We start from the raw sequence: 18,963 nt of genomic DNA, 5'->3' as shown, positions 1-18,963 counted from the left end.
CCCGATGTTGGGGCGGGTGGATTCCTGGTCCCCGCTGTCTAGAGCATTTGCGTTGTTACACGGACCTCTTACGTCTCCAGAAAAAAAACCAGAAACAAGACAAGCATCGTCCTCGAAATTGAATAGTATTCACACCCGGGCGCTCGGATACTCTGCGCCTCCTCTCAGTCGGGGACCTTTGGGCGAGTCGCTCCACGTCTCTGAACCTCAGTATCCACGTTTGCAAAATGAGGATTATGAGAGTTCCCATCCAGAAGGACCCCACGAGGATTAAGTGAGATGATCCTCGGGAAGCACTTTGTACCCTGCCTGCCGAGTAATTGCTCAACCTGTATTGGGCGCTGTTGTTAATGATTCAGGGGTTTGCGCGCACAGCCTCTGTCCACCTGAACACCTCTGTCCACTGTACAACAAGTCGGAAGGATGGGTAAGCACTCTTTTCGGGGAAACACAGGCTAGAGACCTAGGAAGAGCTGCCCGAATACCCTGTTGTTTTCTTTTTCACAATGTGAGTCCGTGGCCTCGGTTTCTTTTATAAAATGATGATGACAGATACCCTCCACTGTAATGCTGAGCGGAAGTCAAGCTCCTGTTGCTCGAATTCCCAGTCAAGGGGCCCATGGAGTGGGGTAGGAGTGTTTAAATTTCTCTAGCATTGATTGCCTGAATGCTGGTGTGAAAATCCTCTCAAGTTGCCTCTTAGTCCACAGTAGTCCTTGGGGAACACAAGCTGTTTTGGATGGGTGCGGTCCCCTTGATCCTCTGCTAGGAGGGGACCCAGCCTGTCCATCCCATCAGCTTTCTCCACCAGGGTCTCTTCCTTCATGGGCCAGGTGTGGACTGAACCCTGCAGTTGGAGGTGAGCTTTCCTATCACATCACCTCATTGTCACATCATTTTCACTTCCATGTGGCCTGTAACCTCCAGGTGGTGGTTTAGAGTTCCTGGTGCCCATGAAGTCTCTGCAAGCCCAAGTCAGACTGAGCACAGCTTGACCACAGAAGCACGGGGCTAGGATGGGATCCAGGGCAGGGAAGGCTGGGAGGCAGGACCCAGCTCTTCCCCCTCAATTGCACTCTCTTCTTTCCTCTGTGGGATATGAGTGTATCCTTCACAGAGTTGGGAGTCTCACTTCCACATGGGAAAGACTTGAATGTGGACTTCCTCTTGGATGGACCATGGCAGAGGCTGGCTGTACAAATCTGTCTTCTCTGGAAGGAGTACTTGGACTTTCAAAAGCTTGTTCTCAAGGGCCCTGAGTGCTGTCCTGAGACCTAAGCTGGTGGAGTGTTTGCTGGAAAGGGAGAAGCCCTGGGTTCAAGGCCGCAGATACAAATACACAGGGAAGGAGTCTGAAGCCTGTGCCACAGGTCCTTGGCTGTCCTGCACCCACCGTGTAATCTTGGTTAGGTTTCTCAGCTTCTCTGAACCTCAGCTGGTTTTATAAAGGCAGGAGAGCTGGTCTAAATGATCTCTAGGCTTGGAGACTGGTGCTGCCCCCTCTAACTGGAAGAGAGTTCTCCAGCATGGTGAGAGCTGATCATGAGCTCCTCCCCCCTGCCTTGGGCTGATGCAGCTTCTATGGGTGATGGATGCAGTGAGGAAATGGATTGCAGCAATTAGAGCTATTTCTGTTCCCTTCCTCATACTATAATGTAGCCCACAAATTAGGTTCTTAATAAAGATTTCTTGATTAAATGAATTTAATGGTATAACCCCAGGCTGGGGATTCGAACCCACAGTGAGTCATGTGGCTTTAATCTTTGTATTGGGTCATCGGAAGAGTCATGATGCACTTTTACATAGAATAAATACATCATGACTTTTCTGAGAACCCAGCATAGTTCAGTATATCTCCAACCGTGCCACAGAAGCTAGGCCATAATTAAGAGTATCTATTCATCAAAAAAATGCCATGAAGGAAATACAAGAAAAGCAACGAACTTGAAGTACATATCTGTAACACATTTAACCAGCAAGTAATTAATACCTAAATGTATAGAGAACTATAATAAGAAAGAGCAGAATAAGCCAACAGAAAATGTAAAAGTTGGGCCAGCCAGTGGCATGGTGGCTAAGCTGGATGGATCCCACATGACCATCTGCATAGTTCAAGTCCCAGACCCAGCAGCTTAAAAAACACACTGGCCATGCATATGTGTGTGCCTAGAATCTTGAAATGAAGGAGAAACGGAGGAGCATGGATTGCGGTGCAACCATTCCCTATGGAGGGGATCTTTCTCATTTCTGTCTCTCTCTGAATGAGTACATTTACCCTCTGGCAAAAATTTTTAAAAAGTTAAGAAAAAAATATATAAGAAACATGAACAGGCATTTTGTGGAAGAGAGGACACAGATGAATAATACACATGTGAAAAGTTTCTTATTCTCAAAGGTAGTCAAGGATATAAGATGAAATGCTATTTTAATATCCAGTGGTCTAATAATACTATTATAACTTCTTTGGAAAATGGTTAGAAATTACCTCGTGAAGTTAGACCTGTGCACCTCCTAAGACTTAGCTATTCTCGCTGGGTTTCTACCCCTGTGCACCAAGGGGAAATGACCAGGAATGATCTGAACAGCGTTGTGGATACTAAGCAAGACCTGGAGACATCCCAGATGTTCATCCTTGGCAGAATGGATGTGGTGTGGATTCAGGCAATGGAGTGCTACCCTGCAATGAAAATGGACTCCAGCTCCAAGCAACAGTATGAATACATCTCCTAGACATGCTGAGTGAAAGTAAAACACAGAAGAAAGTAAGCATCTAATTATACAACACTCAAAAACTGGCAAAGCCACTTTGTTGTTTAGGGATGCTTAGGAGAGTGTGTAAAAAGCCAATCAGTGGTTACCTCTACGAAAGAAAGGAAAGAGGCTGACACTGGGAAAAGCACTTTGGTGCTTTGGGGACCTAGCAATATTCTAGTTCTTGGCTTGAGAAGACAAACAGGGGGTTTTGTTTCCTAGGAGACAACGTTCCAGCCGGGTATGAGTGCGTGTGTGTCCAAAATCCTGGGAATGGAGAAGGAATTGCGGCGTGGCCATTCCCCCTGAGGACTGATTTCTCCTTTCCTGTCTCTCTTTTTCTCTCTGTCTCTCTGGAAAGCACATGCACCCTATGGCAAAAATCTCACTCTCAAAAAAAAAAAAAAAAGATAAATAAATAAAATAGAAGAAGAAGGCAGACTTCTGCTCATATCCCATGAACCGACTTTGGTGGCCCACCCAACTGCAAGGGAGGCTGGGAAATGTAGTCCAGCTGTCTTGTCTGCTCACTGCTGGCCCCACGCCTTTATCCATTTCCACAACAGCACTGGACATCTGTACGGGCACCTGTATAGGTACCAGTCAAAATCTGCTGAATGAATACTGGCTGCATGACTGCACAAGCGCGTTACCTTCTGAAAGTGTTGATCTCCTCTTTGCTTAATACAGTGCGACTTTAAATGAAGGTCATTACAGAATAACGTTATGGTTAAAATCGCAGCATGTGCTCCTTGGAGAAAAATTCTAAATAATACAAAGCAGGGGGCTAATGGTTGCACAGGGATAAAATGAGACACTCTGTGAGCTGACCTGCATGGAAAAGTTCCGGATTCATCTTGGAGAGCACCCTGGACATGTATGTGTGTGCTCATGATCTGGGACTGGCTGAGGCTGGGAGCATATCACAGTGTTAACATCCTGTTTGGTGTGCTGTCACTGTGTCTGTTTCTCTCTCTCCCCCCAGTGCTCGTGGGAGAAATTAAAATAAAAAACATTTTAAAAACCCCAAAATAATGTGAAGTAAGTATAAAAATGAAAGTAATGGGGCTGGCTTTGTAGCCTAGTGGTTAAGAGAGCTGGATCTCACATAGCCAAATGAAAGTTAGATCCCGGCCCTGGTGACTTGAAAAATACAGCAGACATGTGTGCATGTGTACCCCAAATCCTGACAAGATGGAAAAATGGAGGAGAAAGAATTTTGGCATAACTATGTTCCATTGGGGGTGCTTTCTCTTTCCTCTCTCTGTGAACCCCATGTGCTTCTGGCAATTTAAAAAAAACATAATTAAAGCAACCCTTAATCCCACCATCTCAAGATCATCACTGCTAACATTTTGGATTTTTTTCCCTAGCCTTCCCCCCACCCGGGGCATTAAAAAAAAAATAGTTGATACTCTCTATATAGCATTTTATCCCAATTTAAAATTTCCGTCCTGCTGTTTTTCCTTGTCTTTAATAATTATTTGCAATCCCAGTTGAATGTCTGCTTGCTGGTCTATCTCCTTATTGTATCCTGCAGTAATTTATTGTTTCCTACTTTTGGACATTTAGCTTGTTTCCTGGGTTCCACTTCTGTAAATAACACTCCTGGGGATATCTCTACAATAAAGCACAAGTGTTTTGTTTTTTTTTTTAAAGATTTATTTATTTATTCATTCATTCATTCCTTCATTTTAATTTGACCAGAGAGAGAGACACACAGAGAGAGAGAGAGGAAAGTGAGAAAGCAAGCCACCAGGTTCAGGACTTGAACCGTGGTCGGCCATGTGGGAGTGTCCAGCACCTTAACTCCCACGCCACCTGCTGGTCACCAAAGCACAAGTGTTCAGGAGAGCTGGCTCTGTGGAAACATATCAAATTCATTGTCAGCTCTGGACATTAGCCGCGTCCTGTGGGTACACGTTCCATGCAGTGTTTGCTTGCTGCCCAGTTTACAATGGCCAAGTCGTGTGCTGCACTCCCCAAACATGGCCTCCATCGTCAAATTCTTGCCACAGCCTTGGAGTTTCCTTCAAGGCCACACAGAAAAAGATGGGGCCTCAGCTTGTTCCATGGAGGAGGTCTTTGGAAGGGGCTTGGAGCTCATGCTTTAATTCTGCCCTCCCTGAGCCTTGTTTTCCTTGTAAATGCTGCTAATGGATGGGGTGGTAAATTACATGCAGCCATGGTCCTCCTTCTGTAGATTTAATTCCCTGTCCTACTACCTCCATGCCTCTTTGAAGCCACTTAGAACCAGTCATACTCCAGCTAAGATTCAAATTCTGAAAGGTCTTGGGTTTTATTATTATTATTCATTGTATTGCATGCACATGAGAGAGAGAGAGAGAGAGAGAGAGAGAGAGAGAGAGAGAAGCACCCTTGACAGGGTCCTATCGTTGCCTTTTTCTAGCCTCCAGTTCATCAACCAGCTTATTTTCAGGCTGATCTGGGGATTTGAACCTGCAGTTGGTCACATGGCCTTTAGCACTGGGCTGACTCATAGGTTTTATAAACATTTTTTCTTCCTAAAGCTTATTATTATAATGTATGTAAAGCATCTATTATAAAACCTGGTGTACAGTTGGGCACTTATAAGTGGTGGTTATTTGTGTCATTGTTATTATGATTGACAATCTGTCTCTTTCCAGGGAGGATTTGAGGCAGTTTGAAAAAGCAGGTTTCTCATGATTTGTAAGGCTGTCTGAGAAATCCTTTAATCTTGGCAAGGCTATCTCTGACTTCAGCAGGTTTCTGCACATGTGAAGAGCAGATGGGGAAGTGGTTTCCATACTTCAGTCTTCCTGGGGTACTGCAGGGTGATCCCGTGCAGGCCTTCCTGGAGTAGGGGGCCATGAGCTGTCACCATGAGCCAGGCCTTGTAGCAAGCCCCATCCGACATCATCTCATTTAATCTCATCTAATCTTCCCAGGAATTCTAGGTGGTTTTTAAATTTTTTTTCTTCTTTTCAATCCCTGTTTAGTTTGTCCAAAATCTTAGACCAAATGAAAGGATTCTCATCTGGGTTTGTCTGACTGCTTTTCTGCTCCCATGTTAATACTGCCAACACCAACCACGGGGAAGAAATAATCCTAATAGTCTACAGTTGCAGAGTAAGTGCCCCTCATGTGGGCTCTTATGCCATGTTTTACCTCGTTTGAAAGGCAGAGATTCAAATTTGGAGTCTTCTTTGCTGCCCATGCCCTTGGTGGGGCTGGCTGGGTTCTCCAAAAATACCATCGCAGGTCAGCCTCCACTCACCCACCAACTGGCTCTCCCCAAACATTACTGGGGCTGGAACAAATGTACAAGTGGCTCACCCCATGTGTCTAAATATTGAAAGTTAAAAAATCAAGCTCTTCAAGGAAAAAGGTTTCTGTTCTCCTCTGTGACAAACATACTTCTCTAGTGACAAAATGCAACACTCTATAAACAGTGTCCATTGTATGATTGGACTGGCCAGTATCAAAGATGACTGAGTGTAGTTATTTTTATGTGTGTCTTGGCATTAGTGGTTGGGCTAGTGATGCTTGAATGAGTATTAAAATAAGATATACTTCACTCATTTGTTTATTTTTATGGCTGCATGGGCACAGCAGAAAGAGAAAGTGCCTGCCAAAGGGGCTTGGTCACACCATAATCCCTTTTCCTCCATTCCTCCTTCACATCAAGATCCTAGGCATGTGCACATGTGTGCTTAGTGTGATTTTCAAGTTGCCAGAGCTGGGATTCAAACTGTGGTTAGCCATGTGGGATCTGGTTGCCTCCACACAGCACCTAACCACTGTGCAATGGGGCCGATCCCATAACTTATTAATGGTCACATATTTCACACTATTTTCTTTCTTGACTTCATTGCAGCATCATCACTACTTACGCTGTTTATATTCACAATTTTCACTTAAATATGGGTTCAATGATCAGTAATTACCTGAAGTTGGGGTTTCTGATATGGTTTGCATTACCCATCTGTGGCTATTTAAATTTAAATCTAAATTCATTAAAATTAAGTAAGATCACCAAGTCAGCTTCCCAGTTTCACTAACCACATTTCAAGTGTCCAATAACTGTATGTGGCTAGTGGGTCCCGTACTGGACAGCATAAATGTAGACCGTTTCTACCGTTGCAGAAGTTTCTCTTGTAGAGCAAATCTAAAGGCTTAAAACTTACAAAGTAATGCAAAGAAACCCCATAAATGCAAGTTAAAATAAAAGTTAAATTAAAATTTAATTATTTGTGTCCTAAAATATCCAAAGTTCTCTATTACATTGAAAAGGCAAGGCCTAGTTCCAGTGGTGCATGTTGCTAAGACCCTGTGCAATACGAGTTGGGACCATGCAGAGGGCCTAGGTTCAATTCCAGGTGCAATCTAAAGGCCAAGTATGGTGTTGGGCTCTTGTAATCTCGGCAACTTTTGGATTTAAGGCAGGAGATCACAACAGAGCAAGAACTTGTCTTTTTTTAAAAATTTTATTCATCATCATTAAAAAAAATTTTTTTAACTTAATTTTATTTTTAAGTTGACCAGAGAGAGACAGAGAAAGAGAAGGAAAGTGAGAAAGCAAGCTGCCAGGTCCAGGACTCAAACTGTGGGAGTTCAGCTGCCTCAACCACCATGCCACCTGCTGGCCCCGTGAGAACCTGTCTTTAAAAAATAAAATTAGAGTCAGCCTTTTGCACAGCATTTAAGCACTATGTATAGGGAGCTGGATTCCACATGGCCAACTGCAGTTCAAATCCCTCTACGTGGCTTGAAAATCTCACTAAGAGGCTGGTGAAATAGCAGGTGAGAATATAGCTCTATGCTTAGATCTATCTGACCTCAAGTCTGAGAGCAGGTTCCTCTCTACGGGGAATCCAGCCCTTCTGGGTAACATTGTCTGGCCTGAGGCAGAGCTCAGCCCTCTGCAGCCCCTCCTTGGAAAGGCTGCTCACCTGTTGACAGATGTGGAGGAAGGCCACTGGAGTTGCCCAGAGTGATGGCATGGTTCACAGACCTGTGTGTGTGTGTGTGTGTGTGTGTGTGTGTGTGTGTGTGTGAGATGGAGAGTGGATAGTCATGCCCAGCATGACTAAGTGAAGTTGACCTATAAAAAGCTGGCAGCTGATCTTGATCATGTAGTGTGTGTAGGGCCCCATGTGGGTCAGGGCAGGAGTTGATGGCTCTTTCTAGAGTGCTACCTTCTATATGCCTCAGTAATTCTCTGGGTGTTTGCCCCCATTTCCCACTTTATCATCTAAATCCTTTGCCTTGTCTCTGTGGCCTTTCTCTGCCTCCTGTCTGCAAGATGCCTCAGTTTCCACTTCCTCTTAGCTTCCTTTCTTTCATAAATGTGACTTGCTGTCCTCATCCCATTCCCTTCACTTTTTAATTGGTCCCTTGGTTATCTCTCCACTATGCTGGATTCAGTGGAGGAGCTGGTGTGTCTTCTCCAAGTCCCTGGGAATGGGTGGTACACCATGAGTAAAGGAGATGGAGGGTGGGGTGGGGTGGGGTAGAATTGTGCTACATGTGGCTTCTGGATTCAGACCTCATGTGTTCACATGGGGCCTCCACTGCTTCTTAATGTGGCCTCTCTGTGCCTCCATTTCCTCTCCTGAACAATGGGGAATAATAGTATTACTAACTTCATAGAGCTGACTGAATTCATGAGTGCCAATGTCCTTATCTGCAAAGTGGACAGAATAGCAGATCCCCATTGCAGAGTTGTTGGGAGAACTAAGTGCTAAGCCTGGCAAGTGGTAGCCCAGCACCAGGCCCACCATAACAGCTCTAATAGTGCATTGACTATCTGGCCCAGCACTCACCTGCTGGGTGCCCTGGTTCTGGTCACTTATCTTCCCTGGGCCTTGGGCCCTCCATCACTGCATGAGGGATGGACTCAATGCCTACAAGAGTGTGGGACATGTCCTTTTGACCCACAGGTGGGGCCTGGCTGATCATAGAAGTGACAGTGACTAATTCTGAATGGAAAAGAGTCATAGGAGCCTGTTGCCCATAGGATCACACCTAAGAAAGACTCATCTTGGTGCTAAGTACCAGCACACAGGTCCTACTGTCAGGGGACCACGAGACCAAGAACACACACCAGAGAGGTGTGTCCTGTCTTCAGCTCCCTTCTTCTGCCATATGGTGAAGTTCCTCTCTCCCAAAGTGTCCAGGTGAAGGGACAGGTGGGGCATGACCAAGGGCATCTACTGAAGGGGGTCAGGAGATCTGGGTCTCCCTAGACAGTGCGAGCACCAGAAGACAAGAGGGGACTGGGAGGAAGCAGGTCGCCTGGGGAATTTGTGGCTCCGATTTTAATCATGGTATAGTTGCACTCTTCAGCTGGAGGGGGAGGCAGGATGGGGAGACGAGAGAGTTTGGGTCCGTGCTAGTTTTGTTATTTGATCATAATGAGGACAACTAAAAAATCCACCACCTTCACCCTGGACACTTGGGTGCACTAGTGTAAATATTTATTCCATTAATTAATTAATTAATTCAGTCAGTAATTGTCCAGATCCTGCGGTATGTCAAGCACTGTCCTAGGCTGGGGATGCCGGACTGACTAGGACATTCCCCTGCCTGCCGAGAGCTCATGTTTTGGTCCGGGAAACAGACAGTAGATCCGTAACTGTGATAGAACTTCGGGTCGTAATATGGCCAGGAGAGGGTATGAGAGGTGTAGTGATAATGATGCCTTCCTCATAGGACTCTTTGGAGAGTGACGTGAGGAAATGTAGGGTGGCATTCAGTAGGTGCCAGCTAAATGATGGCCTGATTGCAGCGCGGTACTTGGGCAGTGGCTGCTGTGTCCAAGCGCAGGGAGCTGTCCTTTCAGCACCAGCAGGTCACCGCTTGTTCCTCTCCTGCTGTCAAAAGCTGGGCTGGCTTCCTTTTGGCCGGAACCGCCATCTTCCAGTAATTAACCAAAATGACGAACACAAAGGGAAAGAGGAAAGGCACCCGATTTATGTTCTCTAGGCCTTTTAGAAAACATGGAGTTGTTCCTTTGGCGACATATATGCGAATCTACAAGAAAGGTGATATTGTAGACATTAAGGGAATGGGTACTGTTCAAAAAGGAATGCCCCACAAATGTTACCATGGCAAAACTGGAAGAGTCTACAATGTTACCCAGCATGCTGTTGGCATTGTTGTGAACAAACAAGTTAAGGGCAAGATTCTTGCCAAGAGAATCAATGTGCGTATTGAGCATATTAAACATTCTAAGAGCAGAGATAGCTTCCTAAAACGTGTGAAGGAAAATGACCAGAAAAAGAAAGAAGCCAAAGAGAAAGGTACCTGGGTTCAACTAAAGCGCCACCCTGCTCCACCCAGAGAAGCACACTTTGTGAGAACCAATGGAAAGGAGCCTGAGCTACTGAAACCTATTCCCTATGAATTCATGGCATGATGGGTGTTAAAAATAAACTAATCTGTGGTTTATGAACAAAACAAAACAAAACAAAACAAAACAAAGCTGGGCTGTCAAATATGCAGGAGAAGTAGGAAGTGAGATTCGTCGGGAGCCCCATGTTAGCAGCAGCAGAACACACCTTCAGATTCATCCAGGCACAAACCTTCTAGGTTTGCTCCAAGTCTCAGGTGTTTCTGGCACATCAACTCCAGACCTCAAGAACAAGCAGGGGAATGGCACTGCAGGTCCTGCGTCTTTGCTCTCTTCTCCCCAGCAGGCAGCTGACTACTTGGAGCAAGGGGGCTGTTCACACCCCCTGGTGTCCCCTGAGGGACCAGTATGGTCAGGTATGTGGTGGGAACCCCAGACTTGTCCACTATCTACAATTGGCTAGTTGGTTCAGTGACTCATTCGGAAGCCTGTTGAGAGCCAGGGCACAGGGGGCACCAAAATGAATCAGATACAGAACTTTCCCATCCCCATCCAGAAGTTTATAGTATAGGGTCTCCTCATAATGCTCCTCTCCCTCTCTGTCTGTCTCTCTGTCCCTTTTTGGTGAGTGCATGCACCCTCTAGCAAAAACAAACAAAAAAAGTGGTAAATTCATGTTATGCATATTTTATCACAGTTGAGAAACTTATTTTTTGGAGAGGTCTTTGCTATAGGGCACATAGGCTCACCAGAAAAACACAGAGAGACAGTGAGAAATTACCCCTCCGGGAGGATGGTCACACTGCAGTCCCTTCTCCATTCTCCTCTCTGGATCTTGGGCACGCATGCACACGCGCTTGGCGTGAGTTTAAGCCACTGGGTCCGGGGGTGGTTTAAAGCCACGGGGTCCGAGACTCAAACCACAGTTGACTACATGAGAGTCCAGTGACATAGACATTATGCCAACTGCCGGTCCTAAGAAACTATTTTTAAAAAAACCTAGCTGAAAATGGTAACATAAGTTTATTTATTGAGGAAACTTTAGAGAGGATTATTGATGCAATATCATTATTTAATTGCCTTAGCCTGCTTTGACTGCTATTACAAATTGACAGAGGCTGGATGGCTCATAAACGACAGAAATTTATTTCTCTCATTTCTTGAGGCTTGCAAGTCTGAGATACCATACCAAGGGTACCATATGGCCAGATTCTTTTTGAGTTTGCAGATGGTCACTTCTTATTGCGTCCCCATGTGGGAAAGAGGGTGAGAGAGTTCTTCAGGTCATTTTATAAGGGTACTAATCCCATTCATGAGGGTTCCACCGCATGCCCCAGAGGCCCCATCTCCTAATACCACCACATTGGGAGTTGGAATTTCAACATATCAATTTTCAGAGAATGCAAATATTCAGTCTATAACACTAGAATAGGGCTCATATTAATATTTTATTATTAGTAATTGTCCAACGGCTGTTCCAGTTGTCCCTCCCAGGCAGTTTCTTGTGATCTGGGACCTCATCTGGAATCATACATTGTCATAACCATTTAGCCTCCTCTGACCCAGAACTTATCCCCAGCCTCCCTCTGTCTTTCAGGGTATTCACATTTCTGAAGCACCTAGGCCAGTGTTTTTGTAGACTGTCCCTCAATTTGAGGGTCACCAGATGGTTTCCTGTGATGAGAGGTTGTCCCCTGTTGGCAGATGTGATGCTGTGTCCTTAGTGCATCCTCGTTGAAGTTACGTGAAGTACATGACCGTCAGTCCGTCCTGTCTGTTCACCTTGATCATTTGGTTAGGTTGGTGTCCACTAGGTTCCTCCTCTGTAAAGTTACCATTTATTTTGGTAATTAATAGTTTTTAGGGGAGAGGAAGAGTATTGTGAGACTACATAAATATTACACTACTCTTGGGTGAGCCAGTGGTAAGATGGTTAAGGTGACTGGAGCCCACAGGGCTGACTGTGCAGTTCAAGTCCCAGACCTGGCAGCTTGAAATACATGCTGGACATGTGTGTGTGCATGCCCAAAATCCTGGTAAGAGAGAGAAATGGAGGAGGTATTATGGCATGACCATCCTCCATGACGGAGGGTACTTTCTCACTTTTCCTCTCTATTTGGTTCTCTTAGGCGAGTTCAGGCTCCCTCTGGAAATTAAAAAGAAAATCTACCACTCTTATTATGAAAAGTTTCATTAGTAAAAGTAGAGAGAATAGTATAATAAGCCTTGACACCATAGCCTAGGATTAACAGTTACTAATGTTTTGCCATATTTGCTTCATTGCTTTGCTTTTTCTCTAAGTATTTGAGGAAAATCCCAGATAATATTATTAGTCATCCCTTGGTCCATAGGAGATTGGTTCCAGGGCCCCCTGAGAATACCCAAATCCTCACATGCTGGAGTCTCTTGTGTATTGGGTCATCAGAAAAGTCATGATGCATTTTTGCACAGAAAAACAGAAAAATGCATGACTTTTCCGATGCCCCAGTAAAATGGTGTAGCGCAGTCACCCTCAGTGCCTGCAGGTTCTTTCCTTATCCACAGGTACAGATGCAGAGGACCCTCACTGGTAAGGACAGTTTCTCTCGTAACCACGATACCACTGTCCTGCCCGACAACATTACCAGTTAATTCCTAGTGCAACTGAGCACTCAAAATATAGCTAGTGTGACCCTGCAACTCCTGTGATGAGAGGTTGTCCCCTGTTGGCAGATGTGATGCTGTGTCCTTAGTGCATCCTCGTTGAAGTTACGTGAAGTACATGACCGTCAGTCCGTCCTGTCTGTTCACCTTGATCATTTGGTTAGGTTGGTGTCCACTAGGTTCCTCCTCTGTAAAGTTACCATTTATTTTGGTAATTAATAGTTTTTAGGGGAGAGGAAGAGTATTGTGAGACTACATAAATATTACACTACTCTTGGGTGAGCCAGTGGTAAGATGGTTAAGGTGACTGGAGCCCACAGGGCTGACTGTGCAGTTCAAGTCCCAGACCTGGCAGCTTGAAATACATGCTGGACATGTGTGTGTGCATGCCCAAAATCCTGGTAAGAGAGAGAAATGGAGGAGGTATTATGGCATGACCATCCTCCATGACGGAGGGTACTTTCTCACTTTTCCTCTCTATTTGGTTCTCTTAGGCGAGTTCAGGCTCCCTCTGGAAATTAAAAAGAAAATCTACCACTCTTATTATGAAAAGTTTCATTAGTAAAAGTAGAGAGAATAGTATAATAAGCCTTGACACCATAGCCTAGGATTAACAGTTACTAATGTTTTGCCATATTTGCTTCATTGCTTTGCTTTTTCTCTAAGTATTTGAGGAAAATCCCAGATAATATTATTAGTCATCCCTTGGTCCATAGGAGATTGGTTCCAGGGCCCCCTGAGAATACCCAAATCCTCACATGCTGGAGTCTCTTGTGTATTGGGTCATCAGAAAAGTCATGATGCATTTTTGCACAGAAAAACAGAAAAATGCATGACTTTTCCGATGCCCCAGTAAAATGGTGTAGCGCAGTCACCCTCAGTGCCTGCAGGTTCTTTCCTTATCCACAGGTACAGATGCAGAGGACCCTCACTGGTAAGGACAGTTTCTCTCGTAACCACGATACCACTGTCCTGCCCGACAACATTACCAGTTAATTCCTAGTGCAACTGAGCACTCAAAATATAGCTAGTGTGACCCTGCAACTGAATTCTTCATTTAATTTTAAAGAATTGTCGTGTAGTTAGCTACGTGTGGATTATGGCTCTTCTATTAGTGCAGCTTGATGAGACTCAACGCAGACATTTTGCCGAAAAGTCAAGAAACGTCACAGGCCAGATGGCGTGCCTCACCTGCATCTCACTGGGAGGCACAAGACAGCTGGCAGGCCCGCTTCCGGTGATGCTGGATTGATTGGTGTCAGCCTCTGAGGTAATCCTGGGGCGATGCTTTGCTCTCTTTGATATCCCGTTGCTCAGCAACCTCTTACCCTGAGGTCTTAGTATGCTCTGGTTATCATCGTCTGAATTAATTGTTTCATTAGGGGTTGAGTTTTGTGAGTTTTCAATATCCTCTCTAATGACGAGTCTGCCCTTCTCTCTCCAGCATTTCTGTACTCTGTATCCCACCGTGGTTAGGTCTTCATTGCTCCCCAATATAAAGCCAAGACTGCATTTCTATCAAAGAAAGGCCCTGGGGGGTGAGGGTGGGGGTGGGGGGTGGGGAAAAATTTTTGGCCTGAGAAGCAAGAAATAGAGGTTCTTGTCTTATTAACATTTCTATGTCCTTAGTCAAGCAAGTTATTTTCTCTGAATCTTAGTCTCTTCACCTCACCTATAAGGAAGACTTGACGCTACATCTTCAAGGCTGCTGTTCTCACTCTGTGAAGCCCCTGGATTGTGCACACAGTGTGTCCGGGTGTGCATTTTGCCCCAGAGCTGCAGGTCTTTGGAGGAATCTGTTTCTTCCAGCAGGCAGCTGCCTTCCTCAGGAGTGATCGCTTGCATTTTCATCGTAAGGATCACCCCAGAACCAAACTGGGAACCAGCTCTGAGCATCCCTGAGCCTTCTGCTTTGGAAATGTCACTGCTTCATCCTGTCCGGGATGGCACACTGACCTTGGCAGTTGGCAGGGCTGGGCTGTCCCAGCCTGCCTCGTTGTTCTGGTAGAGGATGGGCCATCCCAAGACATTTGCCATCTCCCACCAGACTTCCATGGGAAATAGTGAGCACTGAGAAAATCACATCTCCAGGACTGGCTCCTCAGTCCCAGTGGAGAAGCGGGCAGGCCTCAGTTATGCCTCTTGGTTCCAGCTGGAAGGTGGACTCTCTCCTGGCTCCCTCATCTCTGGAGTTAGAGTTCCCTCCAGGTGAGTCAAGAATTAACGTTTTCTTGGGGGATGGGAGAGAGAAGAAATTTTGCTGATTTTCTTCACAAAGTTTCCCCTAGTGGGGTCCAGTTTGAGATCCTCAGAGGGATCCTGGGTGTTGTCACTGTGAGGAGGAAGGTAGTGGTGGTTCTGTGAGTGCACAGGCAATGCTCTGGGAACCCATCATGGTATTTGGGTGGGGGTGGGGGGGCTGCAGGATGTGGATGTGGCAGGGAAGATGGACTCTGTTTGCCCACAGTTTGCTGGGCTCAGGAGAGAGAAGGCAGACTGGGTAGTGACCTGCCCCTCCTAGAGGCAAGAGGAGGACAGACACCAAGTGCCTGGTGGGTGGTAGTACAGGCGCTGTACGTTTTTATGACAGAGCCCAAGAGCTGCAGCTCCCCCTCCATGAGCCCCGAATCCTGGGAGCCCAGAGTCAGGGTCTGGCTCTACCCTGCTTGCCACATTTTGAGCCCTCTTCTCATCCAAAAAAAAGGCCTTAAAAACCCCTACCCTGTATATTTCTGAGGACTATGGACAGGAGCCCCTGAGCCACTTCAGGGTCACCCCAGTGCCTGCACCAGGGAAATTTGCTGCTGAACAAAATACACATGGCCCCTGCCTTCAGCAACCCTTCCCCCACCCCACATGGAGCCGGGGACTGTGAGTGAGCTTGCACACTACAAAATGCAGCGCAAGCAAGTGGCTTGCACTCACGGGCGTCTACAGGTAAGACTAGAGTGATTCAGAAGCAGTACAGCTCGCTTGCTCAAATTCTTGTGGCTGGTGTCCTCAGAAGGCAACTCTTATTCTCAGAGAGTTTGTCTGAGTTTGGGCTTCCCCAGTAGTGCTCCCTAAGACAAGGATTCAAGAGCAAGTAGTGTGTGTGTGTGTGTGTGTGTGTGTGTGTGTGTAGCAATCTCAAGATACATCATCAGGGAGTGGGGAAGTGAGGACAGGGAAAGACGTGCAGCCAGTAAAGTTTCTATCAAGATGCAGTTTGCCACTGTGGGCTGCTGAATTCTACTGGCATGAAGTGGGTGGGGCTGGGGAGGGGCCTTGGGAGACAGAGTAGAATGGGCCTTGGAGTTATAACAACTGAGAGTGAAGAAGGTCCCTGAGCCCCTGCTTGAGGCTGACTCCCAGGAGTACTCTCAGGGCCCTCCTGCTACAAGGCAAAGCCCCCAAGCTTGCTCCTGGGCTGGAAGAAGCCCATGGGCATGGAGCACTCAGACCATGGGTCTGAATGCTGTGGGAAGGGATGCGCAGTGCTTGGCCAACTTGGATGGGCATCAACTCCCGGGAGAACTTTTTACAAAGATTGTGGAGGTGGGAGCCCACAAGAATTTCTAGTTCAGAAGGTCCAGGTGAAGCCGAGAAGTTGCATTCTAGTTAGATCTCAACTGTGTGGTGCTGCTGGTCTGGAGAGTGTTGTTGGAGAGTTCTGTAGAATGGCGTCAGGGCTTTCCTTTACTGGACTGAACTGCAGGGAGACTGGACTGTTGGGGTCTTCAGAACACAGTACAGAGATCTGATGGGTCAGCCCAGTTCTCTGGAGTTGGACTTAGGCTGCCTGCCCCGCGTGGGTGGGGAAGTGGGACTGGGCCTGGAACTTGGGGCCAGAGCTTGCTCTCATTCTACAGTGTACCCTGCCCCACAGAAGTCCCACCTGCCCTGTGTCCCATTTGATTAAACTTCACAATTGCCCTGGATGGATGTCCCAGGCTTGCTACTTGCCATGGTAGCCTTTAACTTTCACTTCTGTGTGAACCTCAGTGTTTTCATCTGTGGAATGGAAATTCTGTATTACTCTGGCACTGAGGGGTAAATGGAAACAGTGTCTGTGAAGTGGCCCTTAGAGAAGCTTAGCAGTTCACTTTTTCTTTCTTTTTTCTTTTCTTAAAGAATTATTTATTTATTTTTATTTATTATTAGTATTAATTTAAAACTTGCTATGGAGCATGTGCACTCATCAGAGAGAGAGAGAGAAACCAAGCCACTAGGTCTGAGGTTCGAACCATGGGTCAGCTATATGGGAGTTCAGCACCTTAACCACCATGCCACCTGCAGTTCATTTTTTCTTACCCCTGCTGCAATAGTGGTAGGTACTCTCTGTGCAGCATTACCCTGTGTGATTCTGGGAGGAGGAGACTGGGAGGCATGGGACTTGGCTGCATTGCATGCAGTGGGTGCTGGCTGAAGTGAGGGACCCTGGTGACCCTTTGAGAGAAGGAGCAGGACCCCTAGTGAAGGAGCTGAGAGGTGGTGGCCCTGCTCTGCTGGAGACGCACTGACTGGTCTTTGCCAGTATCCTCCCCTTGGAAGATCTCTAATTTTTTTTTTTTTTTAATTTGCCATCCCTTCTCCTTCATTCTCTTCTCTGGATTTTGGGCACAAATACATACATACACACATGCTCAGCATGTTTCTCAAGTCATAGGGTCCAGGACTATTAACTGCCTAGTTAGCCATATGGGATCCAGCCACCTTAACCACCATGCAATGGGCTGGCCCTAATTTTAAAAAACGTTTATAACATTTACTACTTCCATGGAGGGCAGCTCCAACAGGGTCTTCACCCCAAGATCTACCCCCAGCCTTAGCCAGCCTGGTTCATGGGCTCATGAGCTCAGTATGTACGGGAAGGCTGCAGGACACAAACCCAGGACCTTCCCATGTGAGTCAGTTGTGTTGTTGCTCTGCCTCTGTCTGGCCCCCTTGTGGCTCTCTAGACTGTTGGATCGTGGCTCATAGATGCTGCCTTGGCTTTGAGCCCACTCCTGCTGTCAGCTCTGCCTTGACAGGTGTAAGTTGCAGGCAGGGATTTCTGGCATGATTTCTCTATGAACTGCATGGAGACGGTGGTGACAGCCCTGTGGGGCAGAGGGGTGGACGCTGAGCAGAGCAAGCAACTCAGGCCCATGTGGACCCTCTCTATTGCTAAACCATGATGCTTCCTCCCCTCTGGACAAGCTGCTCCTCCCAGTGATTTGTTTTCAAGCTCCCCGCTTCTTGGATCTTATTTTTGCAGGCAGCTTATGAAGTGTGTAGAACAGGAATTTTTCCAGAAGAACTTCAATCTCAGAAAGGTTAAGTGCCATTCCCTGGATCACACAGCCAGGGCTGAACTTAACATGCTGGACATAACAGGCCAATGTGCATGGTCAGCCTAGACTCTCCCTCTGCCCTTTGCTGTGGGCTTTGTGTGATGGACACTGGCACCAGCATCAGGGTACAGCAGCTGGGCCTCTAAGGGGTCACACTGGCTTCCTTGGTGTCAAAGGCAGGGTAGAAAATACAACAGGAATTAGAAATGTCTTCCCTCAACACTAGGAATCATGCACCACACTTGTATTTTGAACATGTCCTTTGTTTTTGCCTGAAGATTTATCAGCTCTGAAAGTAATGCTGGCCCTCACCTGCATATCTGGGCCTCTGATTGGTTACCAATGATGTCATAGGAGTAGCTGGGAGACTGGTGGAGGAGAACTCCAGGTGGAAGGATGGCTCAGTGATCAGGGCTGGTGTCTGTGGGTCTGTCCACTGGGGCTGACCCTTCAGCCATCTAAGAAGGAACAGGTCACCAAAGAGGTTACTATCTTTGTTGGGGTGCACCCTCATCCTAACCCCTCTCCCAAGAGCCAACAGTTCCCATGGCCCCTTTTCACCCTTTAACTTCTGGGAATGTTTGTGGAAGCTGGGGGTTAGTGCTTACTTTAGAGATATGGATCCCCATCATTCCAGAGAGGAAGAGATTTCCCACAGAGCCTCAGTGTGGGTGGCAGGGCTGGGGTCTTGTCCTAGACCTGTCTGTCAGTGCCACCAGGTCCCCTGCAGGCACTGTAGCTGCCTTGCCTGGCTCAGGCCTGTGCTGTCTTCTGCAGATCACGCAGAGTCCCTCTGGTCTGGCACATGGCACAGCCTCTGCCCTTTCCCCCCGGCTCAGTTTCCCCTTCCTGCTCTCAGCTCTCTCTCAGCCGGGATTTTTGATCTCATGACCATTCCCAGATGGCACCAGCCCAAAG

The 18,963-nt window shown here is 46.6% G+C and overlaps 1 protein-coding gene across 3 annotated transcripts in view; it reads left to right on the top strand.

The window, feature by feature from the left end:
- The first annotated feature begins 70 nt into the window (after positions 1-70).
- The window catches only part of MMD2 (monocyte to macrophage differentiation associated 2), a 52,077-nt gene continuing 33,184 nt past the window's right edge, over positions 71-18,963 (top strand). For all 3 annotated transcript variants that reach the window (XM_006143599.3, XM_006143598.3, XM_014585962.2), the window contains exon 1: positions 71-427. In XM_006143599.3, the coding sequence (XP_006143661.1) occupies positions 351-427 (77 nt within the window). In that variant the 5' untranslated portion in view covers positions 71-350. The remainder of the gene's footprint in view (positions 428-18,963) is intronic.

This window comes from Tupaia chinensis, unplaced genomic scaffold (genome assembly GCF_000334495.1).
Source record: "Tupaia chinensis unplaced genomic scaffold, TupChi_1.0 Scaffold000101_1, whole genome shotgun sequence".
Lineage (NCBI taxonomy): Eukaryota > Metazoa > Chordata > Mammalia > Scandentia > Tupaiidae > Tupaia > Tupaia belangeri.
Note: the sequence above shows the minus strand (reverse complement) of the source record. Positions and strands in the feature narration are given on the sequence as shown.